The 14100-nt window shown below is 38.8% G+C and overlaps 1 protein-coding gene across 11 annotated transcripts in view; it reads right to left on the bottom strand.

The window, feature by feature from the left end:
- The window catches only part of foxp1b (forkhead box P1b), a 492035-nt gene that overhangs the window by 72229 nt on the left and 405706 nt on the right, over positions 1 to 14100 (bottom strand). For all 11 annotated transcript variants that reach the window (XM_080183569.1, XM_080183534.1, XM_080183572.1 and 8 more), the window contains one exon: positions 1651 to 1755. In XM_080183569.1, coding sequence (XP_080039695.1) covers positions 1651 to 1755 — 105 coding nt within the window. The remainder of the gene's footprint in view (positions 1 to 1650; positions 1756 to 14100) is intronic.

The raw sequence follows: 14100 nt of genomic DNA on the forward strand, positions 1-14100 counted from the left end.
CTGTGGCATATGGGTCACTCTGACCCTTTTAGACCATTGCACCAAAGGTTTTAACACTACTTAATGGTTGTTAGGTTTTGTATACAGGAAAATCTCAACTAATATCAATAATGAGTATGACTTAAAGTAAGATTCTGGGGAGAAAAAAAGTCAAAAGAGTAAAGAAAGGAAGCATTGGAAAATGACTGATCCAACTGTCCCCTCATAACATTCTCAAGAATGGAACAAGTTCACAATTTATTGCACGTTGACTTCTTCACATGCATTGCTGCTTAGCATATTCTTCTTAAAATTAAAAACCCCAATGCTGCAAATTTATGCAGAAAGGTTTTGAATCTACACATGAGAATTCTGAAGGCCTTGTACTCATGGAACACATTAAATAGAAGTCTCTTTGTAATTAAAGTTTTTCTTTAAATGCTTGCTGAGTTTGAATAGTCTAGACAAACAACTGAACTACGCCACAGTGAGCTAATAAAAACAAGTTCAAAAAAATCACTCATAATAAGTCTTTCTTTCATTTTCCATACAGCTTCCATCTTAGCTGGGTCTATTTTATGTGAAATTTTATTAAAAGAAGCTGATATAAAAATGCAACAGTCAAGTGTCAGTAATTTGTTTTTAAGTGCTACATTCCATTCTCTAAAGCTGTTTGTATACTTCAGTATTAAAAACAGATGGGATTGTATCACTGTCTGAAAAATTACCTAATCTCTTAGCCATTTCAGTACTGAAACTTTTTCAGTATCCAAAATGTGACTGTGATCTGATTACTCAACTAGAATGATATTTGTGAATATCAAGTAACAATTATAAATTAAAGCACATATGGAATTTGTGGCTCGGGTGGTCTCATTATATGACTGTAACAAACATTTTTTGTGACTATCAAGCCATTCGTATCCTAATGCAGTTCATAAATGGTTAAAAGCTACAATTTTGAGTTGACTTAGTACCAGGACACTTTCTCACTGTGATAGCATTTAAAAAAAACTGACTTAATGTAAGACAATATTAGACCTTTGGTAATTGATCTGTCGAAGCACATATTTGAATTCCTATGACGAAATGGTTTTCAAACAATGCTGATTATCATACAGGATAAGAGTACCTACTGGCACTGTATTGACTAACACTAACTGGAACAACAGTTGGCCAATTATGTTTGGCAGTTAATTAATAACCAGGAGTTTATGAGCCAGCATTGCAACTAGCTTAAAAACAAATAAGGAAATAAATATGCACACTGCTTACAGAGTCTGCTTTTTTTCCTGATACAACATTTGCTGCCAACAGTTATAGAATTGTACATATGTTCATTTTCTTTTCAGCTGGTCTAAGCATACATCAGCCTAGATATAGAAATTAACTGGCATGGCATACGTACACTTCGCCTTACTCCCCAACCAGCACGCTGCACCACTCCCCCCAACACAACATTTTATCCTCCACTAATAACAAACATGGGACTATCAGTTTGATTCAGACATCAGTCCCATGACTGCCATTCTACACTTTAACGAGCAAGTTTACTGCAATTCTGTACATCATAGATGGCATTTTACTCAGGTCAACTGTGTTACTCTGCTGGATCCCTGAGTTAATCAAATGTCAATCAATTAATGGATGAAAAAACAGAGCTGGACTTACTTCAGAAACTGTCCAAAGTCTTCACAGACTGCCTCACAACCAGGCCATTTACACACACCATGACCGTATAAAGGATGATTGCACCCGTGCTCCTCATGGGATAAGCTGAAGAACAGAAAACAGAATATGTATATTTTAGCTACAGCTAAGACTATATATACAGAAGAGTCCCTTTACAAGACTGAAATGCACAAGAGCCATACAAAAGGGACATTATAGGGGAGAAATGTTATAATAGGGGATAGCACTATAAAAATTGTTGTATTCAAGATTATAGCAGAGTTTTAATGGGTTATGCATTATATGGTTTCTCAGTTAGTCAGAGATCTGCAATAAATGCAACACGTGGTATATCAAAGAGCTTCATAAAAGTGGTCCACACATTATGCTTGTTGAACTACAGCAATGTAATGTCAGTGTTTTTTCAGAAGCTTATAAATTATGAGGATATGATCTGCTCTCAGCAGTTGAAATTACTGTTACATTAATAAGGTAGATGTACTTTGAAAAGTTCAGAAATGGGAAAAAAGGTTGATTATGAAAATTTGCTACCTAACAATAACAAAAGACATGTCATTCCAATGCATGCATGACATAGTCCTTCCTAAACAGGAAACAGGCACTCAATGCTGGACAAGTGCTTAATGCAGCCTTTCTATATCCGGATCACTGGAATTCAACTTCTCTTCAGCCTTTCACTCATTGTTAATATCGAACATCAGCCATTTCTTAGAGTCGTCTGTAGTAATATTTACTATAAGGACAATAAAGCAAACATTCACTACTGAAAGCCAACTTTTGCAAAGCTAGTATTACATTATACCATTTAGGAATATTTCAAATAGCAACAAAAGATAAAAGACAAAGGCTGGTATATTCCAAATGTTAGGTTACTCATTTCTCCAGAAACAAAGCACTATGTATTCAGTGAACAAGCAACGGCTTGGTTACATGACTGGTTCAGGGCTTGGTAAATATTAGCGATCCAGCCAGTCTACCACAATTGTAGTGAATCCTGTCTGTCTCTGATGGTTGCAGGCTGGGTAGTTCCTACATGAAAACAATGACAGAAAGCCTATAAACCTTCAGCCACTTTCGAATGGATCTGAATTTATTAATGCTCATCTTCGGGGGTCAGCAAAAGAATGAACACAAAAATCTCTCGGCCTATCTTTGTGCTGGAGAATCCTGATAGGGAGGCAAGACACTTAGAACAGCACAAGCAAGTTAAAATAAAGTTCTAAAAATAAACCTCTACTTATAATTTAATTTTAAGTACATTTACCTATATTGCTCATTTTCTTGTTATAACCAACCCGAAAGAATGATTTTACTTCACTTGTCTGAGTCACAAGGCACAAATGATCCAGGTCATGTGGTGAGCAGTCAGATGTTATCTCTGTTCAACTGAGTAATAAACCACATCCCCCTTCATGTATTTCAATGCCATCAGGACTTTCATTAGTCTATTTGAAATATCCTGCACAGAAGCTCTGGCACAACTGACATATCACAATAGTGGAGAAACCAAGAATTTTGCTCAAGTTCTAACATGAAAGTGAGCTGATCTTTCTGTAAAAGTCAGACTAATGCTGGCAGCATCTGCAACAGCAACACCACTGTCAACTGATAATACAGATATTACAAATAATCCTAACTGGAAACCTATTATTGTTCACCTTTTCTTTCATGAAATTTTATCACGCTAAGTACCTCTCCTGCTGAAGCCAATGAACTGTTCCCAAGTTTCAGCCAATGGCACTATATGACAGCATGTAAGAGAACCCAAGGAAAATTAACTTTCTGACCATTAATCTGGCCAATCCTGACACCTCCCTCCTATAAGGGCAAGGTTATCAATGAGAACTCAATGCATGAAATGGAATTGCCGGCGTTGGACTGGGATAGGCACAATAAGTAGTCTCACAGCACCAGGTTAAAGTCCAACAGGTTTATTTGGTAGCACAAGCTTTTGGAGCATTGCCCCTTCATCAGGTGACTCACCTGTGCAATTGATATTAGCCGAAGGTTTCTCACCTGATGAAGGGGCAACACTCTGAAAGCTTGTGCTACCAAATAAACCTGTTGGACTTTAACCTGGTGTTGTGAGACTACTTACTGAACTCAATGCATGGGAATGCATTTCTTAAAAGTTGTGGCCTACCACATTGTGGCATGCCACATTGGAGTTCCAACACAGTATATCAACACAATAGCATGCTTGACTACGAGTACTGTCTATTGCTCAGTGTAACAGCATGACAATTTCATATTGATGCATACAGGCTTTATATTCTAGCACTGTGCTTAATGGCTCTCCATGAGACATGATGACTAAATGGTGTTTACAAAGAAAAATTTAACTGCATGCAAATTATCAATATCTTCATCTCAACCACTGCTCAAGTTTTATTCTTCTACTGTTAGAGTTTCCAAAGTAATTTGAACATTCTGAGTTAATGTACAAAAAGCACACTGAAACCTTAAAAAGATTGATCAGAGTACTTTCTAAGTGAAGGAAAGCTAGAAACAGGAGGTCCAAAGAGATTTAGAGATTCATGTGTATAGATCATTTCTTTATATCTGGAGTTCTAGAATACAAGAGGGTGGAAGACATGTTTCACGACTGGAATGCTGTGTGTAGTTTTAGGCACCACATCTTAAATAGGATATATTGGTCCAGGTCTGCTTCCTCAATAGAATGTCGAGAGGTTCATCACTATTTTGGAACTCAACATACACAACTTCCAGCGACCTCACTTACAGTGAAACCAAAATGATGTGGTATGCCTGAATAGGCTCCAGAGCAGTTCAGCTACAATTCCTATTCTTGAAACATCAGGCACCATTCATGTGAGAATTTTGCTTATTTGCACACAGCTTGCAGAGATTTTTACATACAAGTTAGACACAAGAGTAAGTCAGCAAACAGATGGGGTAAATGAAGGCATCACTCCTGTAAACTGATATAATTAGCAACAAATATGTTCAAGATTTCCCCAGCTTTGCAGACTTCTGTTCCCACCCACTTCTTCCCACCAGCTACTGCTTGATGTCTCCAAAATCTCAGTGCTGTTTCTGACATGGCCAGAATCTGGGAGCCAAGGGAATGGGGCAAGAGGAGCCAGGGAGCTATTCAGTAATGATCGTGATTATATGCCATGATGCAGTATGAGGAAGCTGAAGAACTTCTTCTCGTCAGTTCACAAGTAGCTAAAGTAACTTCCTCTTCACTGCATGACTGCTGATAAAAATATTTTAAAATGTTAAAAGTGACGGACTGCTGACCTCAAGAAACATGATTTCTTCTTTCATCAGTGGGGTATGGTTTCATCAAGAATATGCCTTGCCGCTAGGCCTCCAATATCGTGGTGCACCCCTGTTGCAGCCAGGGGAACAAGCTCCCGCTGCAGCCTATGCACAAGTGCATTTGATTTCCTTTGGTCAATCAGTGGAGAATGTCTAGTTAAATGGCTCACTTTTGTTCTAATGCTTCTAAAGGCATTGTTTTATCATCTGACAATAAGACTGTTGGACTGTAAATCAACAAGTAAAACCAGAGACTGTTCAATTGTATGTCAACCTTGGTGGAATCTTGATAGAAAATTCTGATTGGGATCAAGGCAAAATTTCATATTTCTGCATGATGTCAGCATAAATACCATTTCTAAAAGAGAAAGGAGTCCCATTTTTCACAATATCGACCAACACGAGCAAGAAAATCATAATCTCTATTTCAACTAATACCTGCATGAGCCTAGTGAATTTCAGCAGCGCTCAATTTAAACACCTCTAATCTCCAATCAGGATTTATTTTGCAAATAGTAAAATGTGATTGCATGGTACATATGTATTGTTTGGTGATTTGTGGTAAGTCTAGCTAAATTTGTAAGGTTAGAGATGGTGCAGTAATTGAGGTTGAAGTATTTATGTGTTAAAGGTCAACACATAAACACCCTGATATGGTGTAAAAGCTAAGCAATATAGCTCCATCAAGTCTCTGGCCCTTGACTCTGAGCTAGTTAAGTGGTTGGGAAGGCATATAGGCCGCATTTCATTATATTCGAGCAAACTGCTTTGTCTGCTCATTTACCCACATCCTTCTTGTAAAGTTATAGTAACATTTAGTTGGTCAAGGTAGACATGAATGTCATTCAAACTCCAGAACACAAAATGAGAATGATTGAAATATTTGCAGGAGGTTTATCATTTAGGCGGCAGTTAGAAATGCCTTTTTGTACATTTTATTGAGAAATTAAATAGCTTTGGGCTTACCTTATTTCATTTCTTGTGATAATCTTAACAGAATTTCTCTGAGTGTCAGTCATAAACTCAGAATTTTGCATTGATATATGCCTATGGACTTTAATCCACATCACTGAAGGACCCAAATACTGTAGCAATTTTGTGTTACTGTAGTATCAACACTTGCCTAAAAATGTGTCACAGGTTAAAGGTGGACACTGATATTACTCCAACCTAACATTGTACAACTACCAAAATCATATCCTCAACCAAGGGATGAATTTGTCATCATTATGAAGGAGTTTTAGCTACAAGTTTGGTTCCTAAATATATTTGGTCTAAGAACAAGCATAGAGGCTACGATTACATTCCATTTCTTAACATACTGAAGAGAAAGTAATTAATCTGTTTTTTGAGTTTGGCACATTTTGATCTGCAATGAACCTCAATGATCAGTTGATAAGAATAGTCTTTCTTTGGGGCAGTAACACCGCTGCAAAGTACTCCAATTAGTATTTCACCCAGAAACTTTAGAGATTTGGGGACTCAGGCTTGAAACACGAACTAAAAACAGTTGTATACTGTAAAGTTAAGGCAAATGAGTCCATGTGACATTTATGCTTCCTCCCTTCTTTCCTTAACCAAATCTACTATTGCAATCCTTCTCCCTCAAATGTTTGCCTAGTTTTCCCTTAAATGCATCTATATTATTCTCTTCTACAATTCCCTGTGGTAGTGAGGCTCATATTTTTGCCACTCGATTAAAATTCTTGATGACTCTCTTATATTGATGGTCTCTAGTTACTCTTCCCTATAAATGGAAATATTTGTTCTGTACCTGCTCTATCAAAATCTTTCGTAATTTTAAGAAACTTTGCAAGATCTCCCTCAGCCTTCTTTTTTTCAAGAGAGAAACGTGATCCAACCTATTGATCCTTTTCTGATACATATATTCACACATTTGAACAGCATCCTTACAAATCTTCTTCACACTCTTTCCAGTATCTCGATACCCTTATCATGATATGGCGAACAGAAGAGCACACAGTCTCTTAAGCTGTTTAATCAAGGTTCAAAACAGGTGTGATATAACTTCTCTACTTTTCCATTCTAATCTTTCTGAAAATAAAGCCTAATGCTTGATTTGCTTTAATTTAGGATCTTGCTAACCTGTGGTGCAACTTTTAATGATTGGTTCCAAGATCCCTTTATTTCTTTATCCCATCTAGACTTGCACCTTCCAAGTAATGAGGAACTCCCATATTCTTCCTACCAAATTGTACTATCTCAGATTTAACTGTGTTGTAGTTCATTTGTCAATTATTTTCCCATCCTTTGAGTCTATCACTGTCCTCCTGTACTTTATTGCAGTCCTCCTCAGCATTGACTATCCTCTTCGATTTGGTGTCAACTTCAAGTTTAGAAGATGTGTTTTTGATTCCAAAGTTCCAATTGTTGATGCAAATTGAGAATACCGTGGTCCCAACACTAATCTTGTGGAATACCACTTCTCAATCTCTGCCACGAGTAACAATATTTTACTCTCACTCGCTGCTTTCTACCTTGAAGCCAGCTAGGAATGCATTCTGTCATTTGTCCCCTGACTCCACATTCACTAATTTTATTCATCATTCAAAATGCAGCTTCTCAAAAACCTTCTGAAAAGCTGGGGGTGGTGATACTGCCAGCAACTGAATGCCCGGCAGTGCTCGACAACTGCATATACGACGATCTCCGCTTTGACAGATTGGCGCGTGCACAGTGGCCCACTCGGTGATATTCTGCCACATTCTCCAGTGGGAATTGGGCACCGCCCCCTGATTTTCAGCATGACTTTCCCTAAGACACTTTACAGTGAACAGAATGTGGGAGATTCATTTTGAAAATCCCACGGAAAGAAACAGCAGGAGTTACTCCAGTTTTTACGTGAAATCAACACGTCAAATTTTTTTGGGAGGATCCCAGCCCAGATTAATTACCTCTACTACATTGCCACTGTTTACTCTCTCTGTTGCCTCCTCTAAAATTTCAATAAAGGTTGATCAATCCAGCAGTCTATTCATTTTTATATTTTTACTTTGTAGCTGTTTCTCCTATTCTCTCCTTTAGTAGGAATTTCATTATTTTTCCTACCAACAATTTTAGGCTGACTGGGTCCATAATTCCCTGGTCATGATTCATTCCCCTTCTTAAATGCAGGGACTACATTTGCTATCCACCAGTCCTTTGGCATTGTACCCTTTTCTATCAAATTACTAAACATGTGTCGCAATGTCTCTGCTATCTCTTTCTTAGCTTCTTTTAAATTGTGTGGATGCAATCTGTCCAATCTCAGGATTTTATCTTCTTTGGAGATGAATAAATTTATTCAGTATATCCTTTTTTTTATTTTAGATGCACTTATCTCATTACTCATTTCTTCAGGCAATGTTACATTGACCTGTTCAATCTATCTGGTAAATATTAGAAACAAAATAATTAATTAATATTTTTCCCATCTATCTATCATTACCTGTCCTATATCCTGTTTATTCCCTAATGGTTCTACACCATTTGAGTCTTCCCTTTCTTAATTATTGTGCATGTAAATTATTTTACTACTTTCTTTTATGTCCCTTAATAATTTGATGTTATGGTTCCTCTTTGCCTTCCTCATGTATTATTTTCACATCTCTCCTAATCTTTTCATATTCTCCCTTATCCTGCACTCTTCCGCTGCACCCTTCTGCTGTCTACGTACTTAATATATTCCTCCTTCCTAATCTTCTATTGTTCTCTAATGTCTTTATTCATCTGTGTGGTTGAGCTTGTTCTTTCCTTTTAACTGGACTTTGTTGAAAAACATGGCCGGATTTTCCCATCCCATTGCAGTGAATGGAGATTTGGCTGGATGGCAAATTCTCTGACCTCACTGCAGTGGGAATGTGGTGTGAACAGCCAGTAAGATCGCCTTTCAAATCAGCTTTTCACCATACTATGTTTCCCACTGTTATTCTATACCATTGTTTGCCAATATTGCCGCTTATTTTGTTTTCTCAAGTTCGACTCTCGGCCCTTCAAATCAGCTTTTCTTCATACCATTAACCTGGTATTGCTATATTCGTTTCTTTCTCCAGCATCATCTTAAAGCATATTATATTGCCTAGATATTCTCTTACTACTCTTATCTGCCCCAGTTCATGCTCCATTACTGGATCAAAAGTGAACCTTAGCTTGTTTAGACTTTTACATGTTGGGTTCAACAGGAGCCCTACATATACTATGAGAACTCCATTTCCTCATCTCTTTTAGCTACACCTCCTAATTAATAACATATTGTTGAGGTTCTCCCATAATTTTTTTCATTCAATTCTCTAATTTATCTGAATACTTCTTCTTCCTCCTCCCACTCACTACTATATGGTCTGTCAACTGCACCTATTACTGCAATTGATATTGGCCAAAGGTTTCTCGTTTGTAAACAGAATAGCAAAGAAAAACATTTCCTCTCAAACAGGGGTACCAAAATTAGAAATTTGTTCCTTATAAACTAATTCACAATTTCATATCAGTTTAATATATGATTTAATAACAGCTGAGGTACCAACAAAAATACATTTGTACACATATTTCTGTCTTATGATGTGCAAGCATTAATTAAAGGCTCCCAATGAATTTATCAGTACAACAAAGAAAGCATTAGAACTTGTAGCCTCCTCCACAGCCAATTTTTGAGAATCCTACTCTATTTGATAATTTTATCAAAGAAACCACCTTATCCAACATCTTAAGGACTAATTATATTCTGAAATTCCTGATCTCCCTCCATAGCTGCAGTGGAGTTCCAACGGAAACGTTTTAAACTCTTCTTCAGGGTTCTGACAGCCTCTTGTCAGTGAAAGAAAAGGAAAACAAAAACCAAAGGGAAGATTTTCTCCTATAAGCAGCATTGAGGCCACCAACGACAATGAGTGTGAGATTTTGAAGGCAGGCAGGCGGGGGTTCCACAATATGTCACTGGTAGGCAGCTTCTGATCCACTCACCCTGCCATCAACTAAGCGAATCAATGATCCACTCAGAGCACAGCACACACACCAGGAAATAATCTTCATCAGGTGCACTCCGGCATCAAGCTGGCAGTTCCTGATGTCATCCCCTCCTCACTGAGCACTGCACTCACCTCCGAGCTCCTCTGGGAGTACTGCTCATCAAGCACATGCCTCACCAGGCCAGTTGTATTTCATACCGTTCTGACATAACTCAGCCATTATTTGGCATAGGGCCCTGATTCTGGCATATGGGCCCGATAATGGCATACTAATTTATTTGAATGCGGTTTCTGATATTGAATGACAGGAAATATGGTTTGCCACTGACGCAGGTGGGGGAGGCGGGGGGACAGGAATTGCTTCCTGCTTTAATATCAATGTGAAATACAGCTCTGGCTATCTCACAATATTTTCCGCTGTGATCACCAGCCCTGCCCAACTCGACCGGGCACAGAATATTCCAACCAAAGATTTCCATCTATATAGCACCTTTTATGACTTCAGAAGATCATTATTTTTTAGCAATTATTGAGGGAATATACGTTGGTCAAGACAGTAGGAGAACTCCACTTTTCTGCTTTTAATAGAACCATGATATCATTTGACTCCACCTGAGAGGTCAGACAAGGCCATGTTTCATTTGAAGGATGGCATCTCAAACAGTGCACCACTCCTTCAGTACTGTACTGAAGTGCCTGCTTCAATTAGTTTCAAGACTGTGGTTTCAACTCTCAGCCTTCTGATTCAGAGATGAGAGTGCAAAGATTGACAACTAAATGGGAGAGAGAGCTCCTATGAAATTCAGGTCCATTTTTAAAATCAAAAGCTTAATAGCACACAGTAAAAAGCCTACATCTTGATGACCTTGCATCTGAACTGCATTTCTAAAATGAAAGCTAGCATAAAAGGCTAATTTTCTGAGTATGTGTTGGGGCTGTAAAACTGAGCCAACCAGTACAACATATCAGAAAACAAGATGCAAGCCTCTGAACCCGAAGTAACAGTTACATCAAAAACAATAACAACAGCACATGTTTATGCAGTGCCTTTAAGAATCACAGAAATCATATAAATGATTTAAAGTAACATCTCAAAGCATTTCACAGGAGCACAATCAATCAAAATCTTACATTGTGTCATGTATGGAGATACTTGTAGAAACTTGATATTTGTGTCAATATGCACTATCTTCTTGGAAGCCCTCTCCACTTGGAGCCAGCAGTTTGCGATGTTGATGGTAGCCATGATGTGGAGATGCCGGCATTGGACTGGAGTAAGCACAGTAAGAAGACTTCTTACTGTGCTTACTCAGTCCAATGCCAGCATCTCCACATCATGGAGATATTTGGATAGATGATCAAAAGCTTGGTTAGAGATAGGTTTGAAAGTAATGTCTTAAAGAACAAAAGAGATTTGCTGAAGTTTTAGTGAGGTCATTCCAGACCTTATACCTTTGGTAGCTGAAGGCACAGCCTCTGATTAAGCAGCAAATCAAACAGGGGATCTGAAGAAAAGTGGACAGAACTTGTGCAGATATCTTGGATGGTTGTGGGGCTGCAAGATATTGGAGGAAAAGCAATGGATGGATTTGAAAACAAGGATTAGAGTTGAGATATTGCTCAGATGGAAGTCAATGTCGGTCAGCAAACACAGATTTAATGGGTGAACATGACTTAGTGTGAATTAGGGCCCATGCAGCAGAGGTTTAGGTGACGTCAATGTTGTAGAGGGTAGAATGTGCGAGGCTGCTCAGGAGTGTATTGAAATTGTCACGTCTATAGGTAACCAAAGCGCAGTTGAGTTTTTCAGCATTAATTAAGTTGAAGCAGTGGCAGATTGAAGTTATGTTATAATGGATATAGTCTTACTGATGCTGTAAATACTTAGTTGGATGCTTATCACAGGACAAAATAAGACACCAACTAGCAAATAATCTGATTCAGTCTCGGACACTTGCCAGAGATGGGGTTGGGAGTCAGTGGGTAGGAGGCAATTAGTAGCATTTACTATTTAATAAAAATAGAATAAAAAGCACCAGTTATGGTAGCCACAACATCACTGGATTGCTGTAAAGAATTTGGTTCCTTAGTATCCATTAATGTAAGTGGTGAGGAGGATGTTATGAGGCTTCAAGTGATTTAGACAAGTGGAGTAAGTGAGCAAATATATGGCAAATGCTGTAAAATGTGGTCAGAGTATCAGGATACAGGGTAGGCCACTTACGACTGAGATGAGGAGAAATTTGTTCATTCAGATTGTGGCAACCTGTGGAATTCTCTATCATAGAATGGTGTGGAGGCCAAATCACTGAATATACTTAAGAAGGAAATAAATTTACAGACTCTAAAAGATGTCAAAGGGTATAGGCAGACTGCTGGAGCATGGTGTTGTGATAGAGGATCAGCCATGATCACACTGAAATGCGAAGGGCTGTTGGCCTATTCCTGCTCCTATTTTCTACATTTCTACCTGTTCTGACCCATTCATAATTTTAGGCCCCATTAATGTGGATGACTCATAAGTATTGTCTACAATGGCCCAGCAAGCCTATAAATTGTTTTAAAGATGGCTGCTCACCATACCCTTCTCAAGGGCACTTGGGTTGGGCAATGAATGCTGGCCTTGCCAGCATTGCTCATATCCTGTGAGTGAACAATAGTTTCTTTAAAAAGACTTTGGTCTTCCCAATTTTTTGTTGGAAGGAATTGTCTTATCATTTGGTAGTGGGGTCAGATAAGCTGTCTGATAGTTCAGAGATGCTGAGTGGATGACTTGCTAAGAGGTGGTGATGGGGCAGAGCTGGCCCCAGTGTACGTGTGGAACCCTCACTATTTTTGATGATATAGCCAAAGAACAACATGAGAAATAGGAAGTGACCAAGGATCGATCCTTGGAGAAGGCCAGAACAATGGTGTGGGAGAGGGAAAATAAGCACTTAACCAGTTAAGTGCAGTGCCACCCAGCTGAGACAACCATGCAGAGATGCTGTAAGACGATGGTGGATGAAAGGTTGAAGAAAGTCAAGGAGGACAAGAATGCATAGATTACCTTCAACACTTCGAATATCATTGGTGATTTCGATAAGAGCTGTTATATTACAATGGCAGGGACAAATTACATTTAAGTAGTATTTTCAATATAAAAAAACTGTCTCAAAGTTTTTCATCACAGAGCAATAAAGAAAGAAATGAATGCCAAAACATGACGGAAGAGATAAAAGGCGTGACAGAAATCTTTGTTTTCAGTTGCCTGAGTTTCACACTCCTGAATTCCCTCCTCAAACCCTTCAGTTTCCTCTCCTCAAGCTCTCCTTACTATCCAGCCTTGAGCAACATTTACCCATTTTCCCCATGCACCTCTGGAGCACCTTGGGATGCTTTTATACATGAACACATGTTGCCAAATGGTGTCTGCCTGAGAGACATTTACAGATGGATGAAGAAATGGTTAAGAGGAGAGTTTTGGAGAATTTGTTAATGACAGTATGGCAGCTGAAACTGATGTTCCGCTGTCAAGATAGTAGCAGGATGGAGGGAGGGAGGGAGGGATGAACAATAAACTAAGCATGTGGTTGGGGTGAAATTGGTGAAGGGAACAAAATTTTTTTCTTCTCGTCCAGGAATCCAATGATGATCCCTGATGTCCCTAAAGCCTCTGACTGGCCTGCAGCTCTTGGCCTAGGGTCCTAAATCCAGAGCAAGGCTGGAGGCAGGTCTGTTAAGAGTCAGACAGGCACTTAATTGCAGAGGATGTATTTTACACAGAGGGTGGTGGGGGCCTGGAATGCACTACCAAGCAAGGTGGTTGAGGCAGACACGCTAGGATCATCTAAGACTTATTTAGACAGCCACATGGACAGACTGGGAATAGAGGGATACAAACGGATGGTCTACTTAGGAACACATGATCAGTGCAGGCTTGGAGGGCCGAAGGGCCTGTTCCTGTGCTGTATTGTTCTTTGTTAATTCCATCAGGATTCCCCTTCAGACGTGACAAGGCTTCTCACTGATTTTCCAACTAATAGGGGTTGGACCCACATTAGGAACATTAAGTCTCACTCATTATTTCAGCATCAGACTTCACTTGCAACCTTGCATTCTCAAAAGACAACCAAAGTTATGAATTCTTACATCATAAATTATAGATTCGCTAGCTGAGCAGAAGGCAAATTAGAGG

Source organism: Carcharhinus amblyrhynchos, chromosome 3 (genome assembly GCF_965287045.1).
Source record: "Carcharhinus amblyrhynchos chromosome 3, sCarAmb.v2.hapA, whole genome shotgun sequence".
Lineage (NCBI taxonomy): Eukaryota > Metazoa > Chordata > Chondrichthyes > Carcharhiniformes > Carcharhinidae > Carcharhinus > Carcharhinus amblyrhynchos.